Here is a 16,823-nt window from a genome sequence, read left to right as displayed (position 1 = left end):
TCAGGACATCTCAAAGTATGTCATAGCTGAAGAAGTATAGCCACTGTCATGTCAGAAATGAGGCTGTGAATTTATGCACAGCAAGATCCCACAAACAGCAAAGCAAGAGGAATACAGCCAGAGGCCCTGTTTTTGCTCACTGCTGAGCGAGCTGTGCTGTAAATTACTGTTTTAGGTTGACAGAACGTGACAGGGCCTTTGTTTGTCGCATGTGTATGTGGTGAAATTAACTAGCTCATTTCAGACATTCGCATTTGAATAGCAGCCACACGTGTGCATGGCCACTAATTGGAGAAACTTACTCAAGTCAGCATTAGATGGATTTTTGAGAGATAAGAGAGTTAAAAGCAATAGAGCTGCAGAGAGCAGAAAGGAAAGTGGAGTTCAGACCACAGCCAGTGGCTAGCACTACTGCCTCACAGCACCAGTACCCGAGTTCGATTCGAGCCTCAGATGACTGTCTGTGTGAAGTTTGCACATTCTCCCCATGTATGGGTGGGTTTCTTCTGGGTGCTCCGGTTTCTCCCCACAATCCAAAGATGTGCAGGTTAGGGGATTTGGCCATGCTGAATTGCCCATAATGTTCAGGGATTTGTAGGCTAGCTGCATTAATTCGGAGTAAATATAGGGATAATAGGGTAGGGGAATGGGTCTGGGTGGGTTGCTCTTCGGAGGGTCAGTGTGGAATTGATGGCCCAAAGGGCCTGTTTCCACACTGTCAGAATTCTAATTCAAAGTTGTAGTTCTGATAGCAAAATCTTGAGTGACAATGGCTTTGGGAAGTGGCCATGCTGAATTGCCCATAATGTTCAGGGTTGTGTAGGTTAGGTGTATTAGTCAGGGGTAAATATAGGGTAGGGAAATGCGTCTGGATGGGTTACTCTTCGCAGAGTCGGTGTAGACTTGTTGGGCCAAAGGGTCTGTTTTCACACGATAGGGATTCCATGTTCATGAATAGTGCAGCAATTGTGAAGGGTTGAATGGTCTAATCTTGCTCTGACATCCAAATGCCGCAAAACATAAAATGACAATCTAACAATTGGATTTCTGATAGCATTGCTGATGTTGTAAACCAAGGCATTTTTACAGAAATGTTATGAGACAGAATTGGACAGGGAGTTGCCTAAGATATGTTAGCACAGGGAACAACAGGTATGGAGCATCATAATGGGAAGGGAGGAGCAAGGCTGCAAAGCTTAGAGAGAGAAATTTGGAGTTAAGGTCCCAGGCAGTTGAAGGCACAGTTCCCAAGAGTGAGGCAATGCAAATCATAGCATCCCCAGTTCAGGACACAAGAGGAGGCAGAAAATTAGAACGAACTTTATTTTCCAATCATATAATATTTTGGCTCCCAAGGGGTTAGCAAAATAAACCATACATACTGCAATTTACTGTAACAACTGTTGCAGAACTGCAACAAATCCCAGGGATAAACAGAATTCAAGTTAAAAGTCTCCTCTGAGCTGGCCAATGTCATTGTTCGAAAGCGTGACATTGCACTGGAGACTGATATTTGGCTGTTTTGCTATTTGTTTCGCTTCATTAGGTCTCCGAAGCAATCAGTTAAGGTATTCCTGCATTGCAAATCCATGACAGCTGACGTTTGATTTGCAGTTAATTATAGCAGTTGATTTTCATAATTTATGAGTCTCACTGTCAGACCCCATTTAGCATTCCAGCTCTTGATAATGCTGAGTGGTGTAGGGTGATATGACCGGGACAATGAACCAATTAACAGGCAGAGTTAACGTTAAGTCAGCCAAGATTCTGCCGAAGTGATGTTCTATTGAGAGTTGTTTCAGGAAGAGAACCTGGACTCGATTATAGCTGTTTACAGCATCCTCAACCAGTTCCTTCTCCAATCCTCCTATCCACACAATGCTGATTTTCATATAGTATCACTAAAATCACCAGTTACTTCTTTCCAGGAATGACAAACATGTAATTAAACGATCAATTCAGGAGATTTAGAATTGGAATTCTCTCTCAATCTTCTTTCCAATGTTGTTGTACTGAGGGCCCACACATTAGGCAGCACAGCCTTTTGTAGCTTGCAATGCAGCCAGGGATCGGGCACATATGCCAAGGAGTCAGACACCTGTCATCGGAGAACTAGGCTCAGAATGCTGGTAAAAACATGGTCAGACTCTGTAAGGGATTCAAAAAATGTGTCCTGTCAAGAGTGTTGGCACACGGACTTAGTAAATTATTGCCAGGAACAGTCTCTGGGTATGTGATCACAGGCTCAGGAATGCCCATAGCCTTTTTTGCCTTTGCATGACAAATACAATTAAGTACTTCTTGGGAGCAAATTATTGCAGATGCTTGAATCTGTACTGAAAAGCAACAATGATAGTGGGACAGGCAACATCCATGGAGAGAGACAGAGCAAGCTTATGTCTCAAGTCTAGATGACGTTTCATCAGCGGTGAAGAGTCATCTCGACTCAAAATGTTAGCTTGTCCTAAGTAGTTCTTAAATCTTGGGAGTGGTTCTGCTTCAACCACTCTTACAGTTCCACACTCCCACCACTCTTGGGGTGAAAATGTTTCTCCACACATCTCCAGCCCTTTAGCTTAAATCTCTGTCCCCCTGGTCATTGATCATTTCACCAAAGGGAGAAGTTCCTTTCTGTTACCTTGTCTCTGCCTCTTATAATTTTATACATCTCAATCATGGGGTCCCTCAGTCTCTCTGCTCCAAGAAAAACCACCTGATTCTATCCAAACTCTTTTCATCAAGAAAATTCTCCAGCCCAGGCAATATCCTGGTAAACGCTCCCCTCCCCCACCCCCCACCCGCATCTTCCCCAGTGCCATCACATCACTTCTATATTCTCGATGCGAACTACCCAATGTTTTGTCCAGTTCTAGCATAACCTCCCTGCTCTTCAGGCAGGTGCCCAAAGGCTTGGTCAGACAGACAGATTTCAAGAAGCATCTTAAATAAAGGAAGAGGTGGAGATGTTTAAGGAGGGAATCTCTGAACTTAGGGCTTACACATCAGAAGGTACAGTCACCAGTGGTGGAGTGTGGGAAGTCTAGATTGGCAGAGGAAGCTATCTCAGAGGCTTGCAGGATGAGATTAGAAAGCTAGAACGAGGCAAGGCCATGGAGAGATTCAAAAACAAATAAAAACTCTAAAATCAAAGCATTGCTAAACTGGGAGCCAGTGTTGATCAGCGAACAGAGGAGTCATGACTGAACTATACATGATGTGAGATTGAACTCAGGCAACAGAGTTAGGATGTCTCTAGTTTAGAAAGGGTTGAAAGTGGAAGGATAGCCAGGGGTGGGTGAGAAGCTGACTAAAGCTACTGATTTTACACTGTCAGGTAGAATAACGATTTGGATTAGCATACAGTAAGCATAATTAGTGAGTTTATGGATGGCAGCAAAACTGGGGGTGTAGTAGATAGAAAGGAAAGTTATTGAAGATTTCAAAGGAATCTTGATCAATTGAGCCAATTGGCTGGAGAGTGTCAAATGGAATTTAGATTAGATTCCCTACAGTATGCAAACAGGTCCTTCGGCCTAACCAGTCCACACCAAACCTCTGAAGAGTAACCCACCCAGACCCACTCCCCCACCCTACATTTACCCCTGACTAATGCACCTAACACTATGGGCAATTTAGCATGGCCAGTTCAGCTGACCTGCACATCTTTGGATTGTGGGAGGAAACTGGAGCATCCGGAGGAAACCCACGCAGACATGGGGAGAACTTGCAAACTCCACACAGACAGTCACCCAAGGTGGGAATCGAACGCGGGTGCCTGGCTCTGTGAGGCAGCAGCACTATCCACTGAGCCACTGTGCCACCCCAAATTTAGATAAATTTAATTTAGATAAATGTGTGGTATTGCATTTTGGAAAGACAAACAAGGGCAGAACTTGCCCAGTTAATGGTGGTGACCTGGGGAGTGTTGTAGAACAGAGAGACTAGTAGTTCAGGTGCATTGTTCCTTGAAAGTGGTGTCACAGGTAGACAGGTTGGTAAAGTGTCTTCATTGATTAGACCATTGAGTACAGGAGTTGGGATGTCATGTTGCGCTTTTACAGGAGGCTACTTTTGGAGTACTGTGTACAGTTTTGGTCACACCGATATAAGAAGGCTATTATTAAATTTGAGAGGGTGCAGAAAAGATTTATTAGGATGTTACCAGGACTGGAGAGTTTCAGTTAAAAGGAGAGGTTGAATCAGCTGGGACTTTCTTCACTGGAGCATAGGTGGTTGAGGGGGCGACCTAATCGAGGTTTATAAAACCATAAGGAGTATAGATAAGGTAAATATCAAAGGTCTTTTCCCTGGGATTAGGAAGTTCAATAAGGGCATAACTTTAAGGTGAGAGTAGAAAGATTTAAAAGGGACCTGAGGGCGTCTTTTTCACACAGAAGGTGGTTTGTATGTGGAATAATTGCCAGAGGAAGTGGTAGTTACAGGTACAGTTACAACATTTAAAAATCATTTGGACAAGTACATGAACAGAAAAAGGTTTAGAGGGATATGGGCCAAACACAGGCAAAACGGGACTAATTTAGTTTGGGAAACCTGGTCAGATTGGACTCAAGGGTCTGTTTTGGTGCAGTATGACTCTTCGGATCTTGAGTTCTGTCTGTGAATAGCTACAAAAGCTGGCCCAGTGCATGAGGCATTTGGACACAAAGTGATTCTGACTGAGTCTGGATGTAAGCTGCTAGTTGTGTGGGAAGGAACCAGAAGGGGGAACTTTTTTTTCGAGGAGGTAAGGTATTCTGAAAGCAGAATCAAGGGGAGTCTCTGACAAGCTGTTTCAGGTGGCTCCGTCATCACTCTAATGGTCTGTAACACTAAGAGGACAGCACATTCTTTTAATGGCTCCGAGAGGAATCTCAGCCTTCAAACCTACTCTTTTGTGACAATTGTCATCACTAACGTAGTTGAGTGAAGGCCCCGAAGCTTTGTCTCAGTAAGCTTGGAGGATTGGAGACAAAGAGCCGACTATCGTTTTTCACACCTTGTGTGCCCATCCCAATCCCCCCTCTATTGTCCACAAAGCTGTTTGCAAAGTGTTCTCCCAGCCCCCAATGTCTCCTATACCTGCCAGCTTGTTTTTGTTTGTTTGGCACCTGAATGAAGGTGACAGGGGAGGGTTGGAGATGATAAAGCAGGGATAAGCTGCTGCTATGTCTGTGAATGCTGTGGAATGCAACAGACAAAAGAACGGCTCTTGATCACCCAACACCAAAAAGTTAAGAACTCACCTCTCTGCGAAATCTGAAACCTCTCTGGGTGCATGTGCTTTTGTGTTTGTTTGCTTTTAGCTTTGTTATTCTACGTTTTAAACGGAGGACAGAAGGGGAGAAAGCAAAGCTCACTTCCTCTATTATTCCCACAACTAGGGGCAAATTTCTCCCTGAGGGAGCTGGGAATCTGTGAGCCTGCCACTCGCCGGGGCCTGGCGTTCTGTTCGGAGATGGGGCTCCCCCACCGAGGATACTCCGTCAATGCAGGCTCCGACGCTGAGACGGAAAATGAAGGCGTGATGTCCCCGGAGCATGCCATGAGGCTGTGGGGCAGGGGGGTCAAATCCGGACGCAGCTCCTGCCTATCCAGTCGTTCCAATTCAGCCCTCACACTAACCGACACGGAGCACGAGAACAACAAGTCAGACAGTGAGAACGGTGAGTTCCAAAGCTTCTTTAAAATTCCAAGTACACTTGCTGGCCATTTCTGTCTCTCTCTCTCTCATTTTTCTCAATTCTCCCAGGAACAAGTCCCCGTAGATGTCAGGCCCCTTGGGTATTGCCGTTGCCCCAGATCGATAAGGGCACGGGACGAGCTGAGTTATGCTGGGCACCTCCGACACTATTTCAGAGACATTGTTGAGGTGCAGCATTGTCGAAATCATGATTAATTTGTCTTGCAAATTCTCTGGTAGCATTGATCACAGCCTGGGCTCAGGGGCCAGGAACTCTTGTGAGATTAATGAGGATTTGATGGGTTTGGTTTTCAAAGCAGGAAGAGCAGAGGGTGAGGGGAGCAGATAACCAAGATTTATATCTATTGTGTCTCCTGGATAATCTCAGTGGAGGTGCAAATGCAGCTCATGGAGATAAAATGTTCCCGGGAGCCCAGCCTCAAATCGAAGGTGTCTTTGAACATTCCTCGTCAAGAAAACTCAGCAGAGATGTATAGATTCTTGTGGATGGATGAGTAACCACGGAGGGCACTTTATTAATGATGCTGGCAGGGAGAGGATGGGGGTGATTGGAGGTTGGAGCACAAATTCATCATCTTTAAAAAGCAACGATAATGCGAGCAGTTGAAATAGTGTTCCATTAGGAGCTGAAAGCACTTTAAAAAGTGTGTCCTGGGAACCGTGTGGTGCAGATGTTAGAACAGCTTCTCGAGGTCAGTGAACTTGACAGCTCGCTTTGATTCAAAGCTCAAAAAGTCTTCCCCTCTGCAGGTGCTTGAATATGAGAGTAGTGCTGCTAACCCCTGGTGTCAATGACGTGCACAACTGGCAACAGCATCCAACTGAACAGGCCTTTGGTCTGACAACACGAGGCTCGTGCTGAGTCGTGTTTGCCATGGGGAGTTAAAGTTCCCCTCAGCAGCCTAGTCAAGCCACTGAGCCAGTTCGCTGGGGTCAGTGTGTTTCTGAGCCAAAATTGGTAAACAGGACTCAGCTCAGCTTTCAGCGTTGACCTCAGTGTCAACTGGGGGGAGCACACACACATGCAGTGGAGACAAGAGAGATATGGGGGTTAATATTGGGCACTGGTGGAGACCAGGACCAAGTTTACAACCCGTAGGTGAGAGATATGTAAAGATCCGTACTCTACGCGAAATCCAAATCTACATCACCGGCAGAAGGATGGAGCGGTTGCTTTGTGGTAAAAAGAGATTCGGTACCATCAGAAAATGGTGACACATGTTGATTGATTGTTAACTGAGATGACACTGTCATGTGGATGTACATCATATTTGCAGAATGTTCACTGAGCACACTCTGATTTCCTGGAGAATATATTAACGGACTTGCTGAAGTGTCACAGCTCCATACAGTATTACAAAACCAAAATCAGTTTCCCAGAGCCAAACATACTGAAGGCATTGAAACATTCAAGACACTGCGTTCAGTTCAATGGTAAATTGTTTGACTCGGTCACGTTTGGCACCCAGATACAGATTTGTTCATTGATGCAGTATTTACTTGGAAAGGTTAGGCACAGCTTGCTCCCTGTCTTGTAGCAGTACCCAGTGTAGATGTCTGTCATCTTACTCCAAGGATACCTTGTGAATATTCTATATCTTCAAAGTGCAGCAACAGGTACAGAGCCAATGTGAGTAACTGCAGTGGATTTGGGCAGCTCAGCTCCACAATTAGTGTCCCAATATATAACCTCTGCTTTTAACCTGAGTCGTAAGAGGGCAGCATTGGCTCAGTGGATTGACTCACTGCGCACACGCTAACTTCACAGTGTTCACGCTGGCTGGTGAGTGTAGGCCACAACCAATGCAACTGATCCCATCCATCAGTGTTGGGTGGGGAGTTAGGGAGCTCTGATAGCAAGTCTGACTGGGGAGAATACTCTGAACAGGAGTTTCCAGGTGGTTCCTGGAAGAGCATGTTCGTTCCCCCATATTCACGGGGAAACCTAAAAACACAAACAGCAACTTGCCTTAGAAGTTACCTGCGTAGTCTTCTCATGTCGGATGCCAGCCTTCCCTGACAATGCCCACACCGGTCAGTTGACACTGAAAGTGCAGTACCAAACCAAAGTGAAGGATGGTGTACTTCAAATATCCTATTCTTGCAACATACAGGAGGGATTGTGAAGTCGTGGGATGGTTGTGAAGGTTCAGAATTGCCTTGCACAAATGCCAATTCTGTTAGATCGAAGGTGGTGCTTTAAGCAAGTGAAGGATAGTCAGCTTGGCGGCAGCTATGGCTTTGGGGCTTTGTAATTGCTACCACTGCAGGTTCGAGCCATGAAAAAAATGGACAGGCCGCTTTTTCTAATGGGTTTTACCTAATTTGGATTTGCACCGGAAATTGCATGTCAGAAACCAAACTGCTGGAAATCCTTCCAAAATGAACCCTTAGTCTTGCAAGCCTATCTCCTTTCTTTCCTATGGTGTCCCAAGATCACAGTGTTTCCTGGGCATATATCTTAAAAGATCATTCAGCAGACATGGACATCGTTGGCAGGGCTGATATTTCGCGTCCATCCCTAGTCGCTCCTGAGGAAAACGGTGCTCAGCAACCTTCTTGAATTAATGCAAGTTTCGACTGTGGGGTTTGCTGAGCTACTTTATTGTGTACATTTGGACTTGGAGTGACAGTCCAGGTAAAAACGATTGGTTTCCTTCCTTGAAGGGCATGTGTGAAGCAGAAGTGTGTTTCACCACTGTCCAGTAGTTTCATGGTGATCATTATTGAGACGAGCTTTTTATTCCAGATTTATTTGACAAACAGAATTCAAGGTCCTCACCGACTATGGTGAGATTTGAATTTATGTCTCAAAAATTTCAAGTCCAGGCCAGTACAATATCAGTCAAATAATATAATCGTCAGGGCACCTTGCAGTACAATGGAAAAATAGTTTATATCAATGGAACAGAGAACGTAGAAGATTACAGCGCTATAACAACCCTCGATGTTGCACGACCTGTGAAACCAATCTGAAGCCCATCTAACCTACACTATTCCATTATCATCTATATGTTTATCCAATGACCATTTAAATGCCCTTAAAGTTGGCAAGTCTACTACTGTTGCAGGCAGGCCATTCCATGCCCTTACCACTCTCTGAGTAAAGAACCTACCTCTGACACCTATCCTATACCTATCACCCTTCAATTTAAAGCTAGGTCATCGCCATCCGAGGAAAAAGGCTCTCACTGTCAACCCTATCTAATCCTCTGATTATTTTATATGTCTCTATTAAGTCACTGCTCAACCTTCTTCTCTCTAAAGAAAAAAGCCTCAAGTCCCTTAGTCTTTTCTCATAAGATCTTCTCTCCGTACCAGGCAACATCCTGGTAAATCTTTTCTGCACCCTTTCCAAAGCTTCCACATCATTCCTGTAATGCGGTGACCAGAACTGTACACAATACTCCAAGTGCAGTGTACCAGAGGTTTGTACAGCTGCAACATGACCTCGTGGCTCTGAAGTTCAATTCCCTCTACCACTAAAACCTAATACACCGTACACCTCCTTAACAATCCTATCAACCTGGGTAGCAACTTTCAGGGATCTATGTACATGGACACCGAGATCTCTCTGTTCATCTACACTACCAAGAATCTTACCATTAGCCCAGTACTCTGTATTCCTGTTACTCCTTCCAAAGTGAATCACCTCACAATTTTCCGCATTAAACTCCATTTTCCACCTCTCTGCCCAGCTCTGTGGCTTGTCTATGTCTCTCTGTAATCTGCAACATCCTTCAGCACTGTCCACAACTCTGCCTACCTTAGTGTCATCTGCAAATTTACTAACCCATCCTTCTACACTATCATCCAAGTCATTTATAAAAATGGCAAACAGCAGTGCTCCCAAAACAGATCCTTGTGGTACACCACTAGTAACTGAACTCCAGGATGAATATTTCTCACTAACCACTACCCTCGGTCTTCTTTCAGCTAACCAATTTCTGATCCAAACCTCTAAATCACCCTCAATCCCATACCTCCATATTTTCTGCAATAGCTTATCGTGAGGAACCTTATCAAACGCTTTACTGAAATCCATATACACTCATCCACCTGTTTGGTCGCCTTGTCAAAGAACTCAGTAACGTTTGTGAGGCATGACCTATCCTTCACAAAACCGTGTTGACTATCCCTAATCAACTTGTTCTCAAGGTGCTTATAAATCCTATCTCATAACCTTTTCCAACACTTTACCCACAACCAAAATAAGGCTCACTGGTCTGTATTTACCAGGGTTGTCTCTACTCACTTTCTTGAATAAGGGGACAACATTTGCTATCCTCCAGTCTTCTGGCACAATTCCTGTAGACAAAGTTGATATAAAGATCAAAGCCATAGGTTCTGCAATCTCCTCCCTGGCTTCCCAGAGAATCCGAGGATAAATCCGATCCGGCCTCAGGGTCTTATCTATTTTCCAGAATTGCTGGCAGCGCCTCCTTATGAACCTCAATCCTGTCTAGTCTAATAGTCTGTATCTCAGTATTCCCCTCGACAACATTGTCTTTTTCCACTCCGAATACTGGCAAAAATATTCATTTAGTGCCTCTCCTATCTCATCAGATTTCACGCACAGCTTCCCACTACTGTCCTTGACTGGTCCTAATCTTATTCTAGTCATTCTTTTATTCCTGACAAACCTGCAGAAAGCTTCAGGGTTCTCTTTGATCCTACCTGCCAAATACTTCTCATTTTCTCTCCTGGTTCTTCTTAGCACTTTCTTCAGCTCCTTCCTAGCTAACATGTAATTCTCAAGCACCATAACTGAGCCTTCACGTTTCATCCTCACATAAGCCTCCTTCTTTCTCTTGACAAGCGATTCAACTTCTTTAGTAAATCACGGTTCTCTCTCTCGACCACTTCCTCCCTGCCTGACAGATACATACTTATCAAGGACATACAGTAGCTGTTCCTTAACCAAGCTCCACATTTCAATTGTGCCCATTCCCTGCAGTTTCCTTCTCTGTCCTATGTATCCTAAATCTTGCCTAATCACATCATAATTGCCTTTCCCCCAGCTATAACTCTTGCCCTGCGTTATATACCTGGGAGGCAGCACACCAACCGTGAGTCTCTCTCGTTTGCACAGAATCTCCTATCTGTCCCCCTAACTATGGAGTCCCCAATGACTAATGTTCTCCTGTTTACTCCCCTTCCCTTCTGAGCAACAGGGACAGACTCTGTGCCAGAGACCTGTGCCCTATTGCTTACCCCTGGCAAGTAATCTCCCCCAACAGTGTCCAAAATGGATACTTGTTATTGAGGGGAACGGCTACAGTGGATCCCAGCAGTGGCTGTCAGTTCACTTGCCGTCTCCTGACTGTAACCCATCTGCCTTATTCCTGCATCTGAGGTGTGACTACCTCCCTGTAACTCCTCTCAATTACCCCCTTACCCTCCCAAATAATCCATATTTCATCCAGCTCCAGCTCTAGTTCCCTAACGTGGTTTCTGAGGATTGGGGTTGGGTGTACTTCCCGCAGATGAAGTCAGTGGGGACACTAGTGGTGACTGTCACCTCCCACATTCTACAGGAGGAACATTCAACTACCCTAACTTCCATTCTCACTGTTCTAATTCCCAAAGAGACTATTAGAGAAAAGAAAATGAGCCTGATCACCTCATTTAAGTAGGTTTAATAAGTTCTCTGCCTAAATTAAGACCAAAAATCTAATCAAATCAGGCATCCAGTAAATTCTAAATTGTATTTGGTCCACTTTTGTATTGGTTTTGCCACATCTATATTCAGATGGAATTTATCTTCAGTTTGAAATTACATAACCTAAAATATTAATAGTTCATTTCCTAATTGTCAAAAAGAAAAACAGCTTGCATTTACGTTGATCCGTTACCATCGTCACTAGTCCCAAAGTGCTCCACAGGAGTGAATTTTGGACAGGATTTGTCATTGAGCTGCACAAAAGATATGAGAGCAGCTTGGTCAAAGAGGCAAGGTGTGAGATGTGTCTTAAGAGAAGGATAGAGGCACTGAGGTTGAGTCGAGAGTGAATTCCAGAGCTTAGGGCCTAGGCAGCTGGAGGCATAGTTCACAATGGTAAAGCAAAGGAAGTCACAGATGTGCGATACACATCAAAAGCAGTCCATTCCCTATGAAGTGCCTCAGAAATCCTAAGTTGATGAAAGGAAATGCATGTTCAATCTTTCCACTCTGAATGTTGGTGCAGCTGGTTATTCAAATATAATACAATACGGCATAGCTGCCACCTAGTTTGGATCTCCTTTTCTGATTCCAGGTTTCTATCAAGTTAATCAGACAGTGCACTAGTCTAGCATTCTAACCTTTCTGGTGTTATACAGTCATCTTTACCTGAGGGGAACGGATTCCAAGACCTATTGCAGATGCCCCAAAACGCGGATAGTAGCGAACCTATCCATTTAAATGGGAAATGTACCTCCCCAGCAGCCCCTTGCCCCCTGGTTCTGAAATGTCCCATGTAATATGTTCGAGCCACGGCAAACCGCGGGTAACTGAAACCGTGGAAACCGACTCCGTAGATATGGCGGTCGCCCTGTACTTCAACATTTCACTTCCATCAGTTCAGTAAAGATTCACACCTGCATTGCATGAACTTTGTATTGAGCGCAAAGTAAGGTTACAGAAAGTGGTGGCATCCCGTGGCATCGTGTAGCAACTCAATCAGCCCCTTCATGAGGGCTGAGAATTTTCTCTTGAGGGAGTCTCATCGATTAGCCATTTTCCTTTCTCTCTTCATTTTCTGACAGAGGAAAGGGGATTTGGAGCATCCAAATGAATAAAAACGAGGCTTAAATTGAATAATTTGTCGTCTTTCCCTCTCTGTTTCTGATTAATATGTTTGAATGCTGAATGCTAATAACTTCATTGGGTGAAGTGGGGTGGGAGTTACTGCCCATAACAGTCAATGACAGTGCGAGGGTGTTACATTAATAATATACAGTTGAAATGACAGAATCAATAAAGTGCCTCAGATTAATGATGGAATCTCGACTGATATTAATTCTGCTCTGTTACTCTATCAGGTTCTGTCATCGTTGTCACTTCCCGTGTTATCATTTATATTTGCCATTTGGACAGAAATTTCCAAGAAACTAAACAATAAATGAGGTTGGTGAGGTTCAGTTACATGTAAGGTTAGGGGATGATTCTGTTTGGATTCCTTCCCTCTCACTCATCTTTTTCCTTTCATCTCCTCTTCTCAGAATGGAAAATGAAGCAGGTAGACTTACCTGAAGTAAAACTGTTGCTGAGAGATATGCACTACTCCCTCCCATAAAGTGGTTCTAATGCTTGGACTCTGAGATGATAGAAATGGAGACTCCTAGATCCTTGATTTGGGGGAATTGCCTTCGGGTCTTCAATTAAACATAAAGCTTGCAGCCAGATTTCCTCCTTTTAGGCAGTCTCAGTGGTGACCTTTACCCTGTTAGGAACAAGGTCAGCCAGGGATCTCAAAAATATGGCATGGCGGTAACAGGTTTTCCTCTGAGCACCTTATCATATAATGACTTCAAAAGGGAATCCATTGGCATTGGTTCAGATGGCACCAGATAAATACTAAAGTTTCCCTCTTTCGTGTCAACTAATTCCAAATGAATCAATGACTTTGTAGGTGGCCATTAAAGATTGCTGATTATTTGCCGATTATATTTAAATTTTAAAAAGAACTACCGAAGTGACTGGGTGAGAATAGAACTTCCTTCCTGTAGAAACTTGATTAAATTCCATTACTGTTTGGCTTGGATGAGGTACTTTTGAAATGTATTCACTGATTTGTAATGGATGGAGATGCAGTCACTAATTTGTATGTAGTCATGCCTCACAGATAACAATGTTTACTTCTAACATCTTGTTTGAAAGATAGTGCTCCTGATGATTTTCAGCATTGCACTGGAAGGGAGTATCTATGCCTAACCTTTTGAATATTGTTAAGATATATCCAATCGTAATTGAGTGGATTTCAAGTACATCACCTCCGCACGTCTGGCAGGAGAATTGCAAACAGCCAGAAAAAGAGTTTGGAACCCAATAAAAAACGTGATTGATCCTTACCATCCCTTCACATTTGTAAAGCCTAGTGGGGGCGAGGTGGAAAATTTTGGCCTAAATCTATGCTTCTGTTTATTTCTACATATATCCAGTCACTCTGGTTAACAGAACATAGTGTTTTGATTTAGGACTTATCCACCAACGAGATAGCCCTTCCTGAAATTCAAGACACAAGTAGGAAGTTGCAACAGTTAAGAACAACAAGCACAAATACGAAGGCATTGACTAGGTTTGTGAATTGGAATTCACTGGGCATAGAGGAACATATGTGTGTCTCATATCTCTGTCTTCCAGAGAGTTATCAAGCCCTAGGAAGTGGCACAGCAAGAGTCCATGTGGACAAAATAGAAGGAAAGGGAAGAATGAAAAAGTATCAGTAGTTGTGTGGTAATTTACTGGCTAGTATATTCCAGGGCAATGTCACTGCTAGTAGACAGACCAAATATAAAGAGAAGATTTAGTTTATTTGGAACAATATATATAAAATATTAAAAATCTCATCTCACCATTCAAACAACAGTTATGTCATAGAATCCCTACAGTGTGAAAACAGGCCACTTGGAGCAGCAAGTCCACATCAACCCTCCAAAGAATATCCCTCCAAGACTCATTCCCCTACCCTACATTTACCCTTGATTAATGAACCTAACCGACACATCCCTGAACATGAAGAGCAATTTAGCATGGCCAATTCACCTAACCTGCACATCTGTGAGAGGAAATCAGAGCACCTGGAGGAAGCCTGTGCAGACACAGAGAGAATGTACAAACTCCACACAGTCACCCAAGGCTGGCATCGAACCCGAGTCCCTTATACTGTGAGGCAGCAATGCTAACCACTGAACTACCATATTATGTATTTAATCCTTGTAATGTTCGCTTTTGTTTTAATTCTGATCCAATTGCGGCTTGATAATTACTCCCGTATATCCAACACAATAGGCATTACGAAATCCCAAATATTTCTCCCTGTCAACAGTAGCAGTCCTGAGTGCTTAAACTGTGTGAGTGGAAGTATCTTCCTGTGCCTGAGCGAGTTGCTGCAATGCTTTTCAGCATTTCTTACACCCGAACCTGCGACAGGAAATGTTCTTTCCAAATTTGAGCCATGACTTGGAGGTGCTTGTGTTGGACTGGGGTGGCTAAAGTTAAAAAAAATCACACAACGCCAGGTTATAATCCAACGGGCTTATTTGGAAGCACTAGCTTTCGGAGTGTTGCTCCTTCATCAGGTGGACAATCTGATGAAGGAGCGGCGCTCCGAAAGCTAGTGCTTCCAAATAAATCTGTTGGACTATAACCTGGTGTTGTATGAATTTTAACTTTGTCCAAGTTTGAGGCCACTCTGAAACATTGGTCACCACGCAGAATTACATTCTCTGAGACTCAGGAACACACAGCAGAATGTGGCGTAATGGCTTCAGATCGGCACTGATACATTGGGCCTCAATCTGCATGTCAAGTCAGCAGATGTTTTCCACTTTGCACTTTGATTCCCACTCCCTTTTCCCCCAGGGCAATCCGCTGTTGTCTGGAGACACTGGTTAATTTGTTCCTTTGTATTGAAATTGTAAAAGATCTGCTACACCACTTGGTGATGCTGGAAGTTTTAGGCTGAATTCTGTTTTTTGACATTCTACTTCCTTACCTTGGTGCTTTTAGAGAGCATCCTGCTTGCATTGAACAGGCTCTTAGCTTGTACTGGTCCAAAGATGGTTTTTTTGTGTAGAACTTACTTAACATTGAGCTGCAATACCCCAGACCATCAGAAATTCCTCTAAAACGTTGGCCCTGAATTCAATGAAAGTAAAAATCCTGGAGAAAGCCATCAATACAGCAATGTTTCAGTTTTGGAACTTTGTAGCAGGGCATGACGGTGATAAAGAGAGAAGCCTGGCAATGTCCTGAGGAGATACTGCCCCTGACAGTTCTCCTGTTCGGGAAGAAAGTGAGGTCTGCAGATGCTGGAGATCAGAGCTGGAAATGTGTTGCTGGAAAAGCGCAGCAGGTCAGGCAGCATCCAGGGAACAGGAGAATCGATGTTTCGGGCATAAGCCCTTCCTTAAGAAGGGCTTATGCCCGAAACGTCGATTCTCCTGTTCCCTGGATGCTGCCTGACCTGCTGCAGTTCTCCTGTTCGGGCTAGCTGACTGGCTGACTGGGCATTTCTGCCATTTTCTCTTTCATTTTCAGTTTTCTAGTGTTTGCTAGGCTTGTATTTTGCTTTTTACTCTGAACTTTCTTTCCTTGCCTGTGAAAGAACCAGAAAGTGGAACTGCAATGGGTCTCACGGCTCTTGTAATCGGTGGCCCTGTATGGGTTGAATGCTGTAAAGGATTCTGTTTGCTCGTAATCGTGTTCATGTGAAGCTGCTGCTGGGGCTGGTAGAGACGGTCACATAGCTGGTGGAATGTGCCTTTGTAAAGGAGGTCGAGAGAGAGAGGCAATAATTTTTGTCCAGCTTCGTTCCTGAGCAGCTCTGTAGCACAGAGTCTGTTACACAGGACTCTGTGCTCTACGGTCTGTTCCTAGAATGCACACTGAGAAAACATCGACTGAGCCTGGAAGATCAGCAACTCGGTGAAAGATGCTGTTTGGTCTGTCCAAAACTTGTTGGTCTTTCGGAGCAAGAAGTTGGCCCCAGTCAGTGTTGCAGAGTGGCACATCCCAAGGCCCAGGACTACGTGCGAGGGGCACACTAAAGCTTGGGACAACTGCCACCAAGGCACAGTGGGGAAAGATCACTGTTTGAGATCTTCTGCCGCAGTTAAATGGGAGTCCATTTAGTTATCAGGCCCTACTACTGCATCAAATGTTTGTATATATAGTCTTGCATAAGTAAGAAATGCCTTGGGTTTGTTTGTGCAAAGACTGTACAGAATTGAACTGCTATCATGACTATGTATGTATATAAAGATTTTTTATGAATAAAACATATTTTTGAAATAAGGAAGCTAATCTCACTCATTCACATCTATTCTGGAAAAAAGGGTTTGATTTAAACAGCAGTTTCTTTGTATTTCTCTTCATATAAAGTTTCACAGTCTTCTTTCAGCATGAATCTAGCAACCA

General features: G+C 43.9%; 1 protein-coding gene across 20 annotated transcripts in view; it reads left to right on the top strand.

Annotated features, from left to right (window-relative positions):
- The window catches only part of LOC122557375 (teneurin-3), a 2,678,940-nt gene that overhangs the window by 2,143,268 nt on the left and 518,849 nt on the right, over window positions 1-16,823 (top strand). For all 20 annotated transcript variants that reach the window (XM_043705048.2, XM_043705074.2, XM_043705164.2 and 17 more), the window contains one exon: window positions 5,382-5,663. In XM_043705048.2, coding sequence (XP_043560983.1) covers window positions 5,382-5,663 — 282 coding nt within the window. The remainder of the gene's footprint in view (window positions 1-5,381; window positions 5,664-16,823) is intronic.

Source organism: Chiloscyllium plagiosum, unplaced genomic scaffold (genome assembly GCF_037043375.1).
Source record: "Chiloscyllium plagiosum isolate Xiang-an unplaced genomic scaffold, Cpla_swu_hap1 HiC_scaffold_2, whole genome shotgun sequence".
Lineage (NCBI taxonomy): Eukaryota > Metazoa > Chordata > Chondrichthyes > Orectolobiformes > Hemiscylliidae > Chiloscyllium > Chiloscyllium plagiosum.
This window is presented reverse-complemented; position numbering and strand designations above follow the sequence as displayed.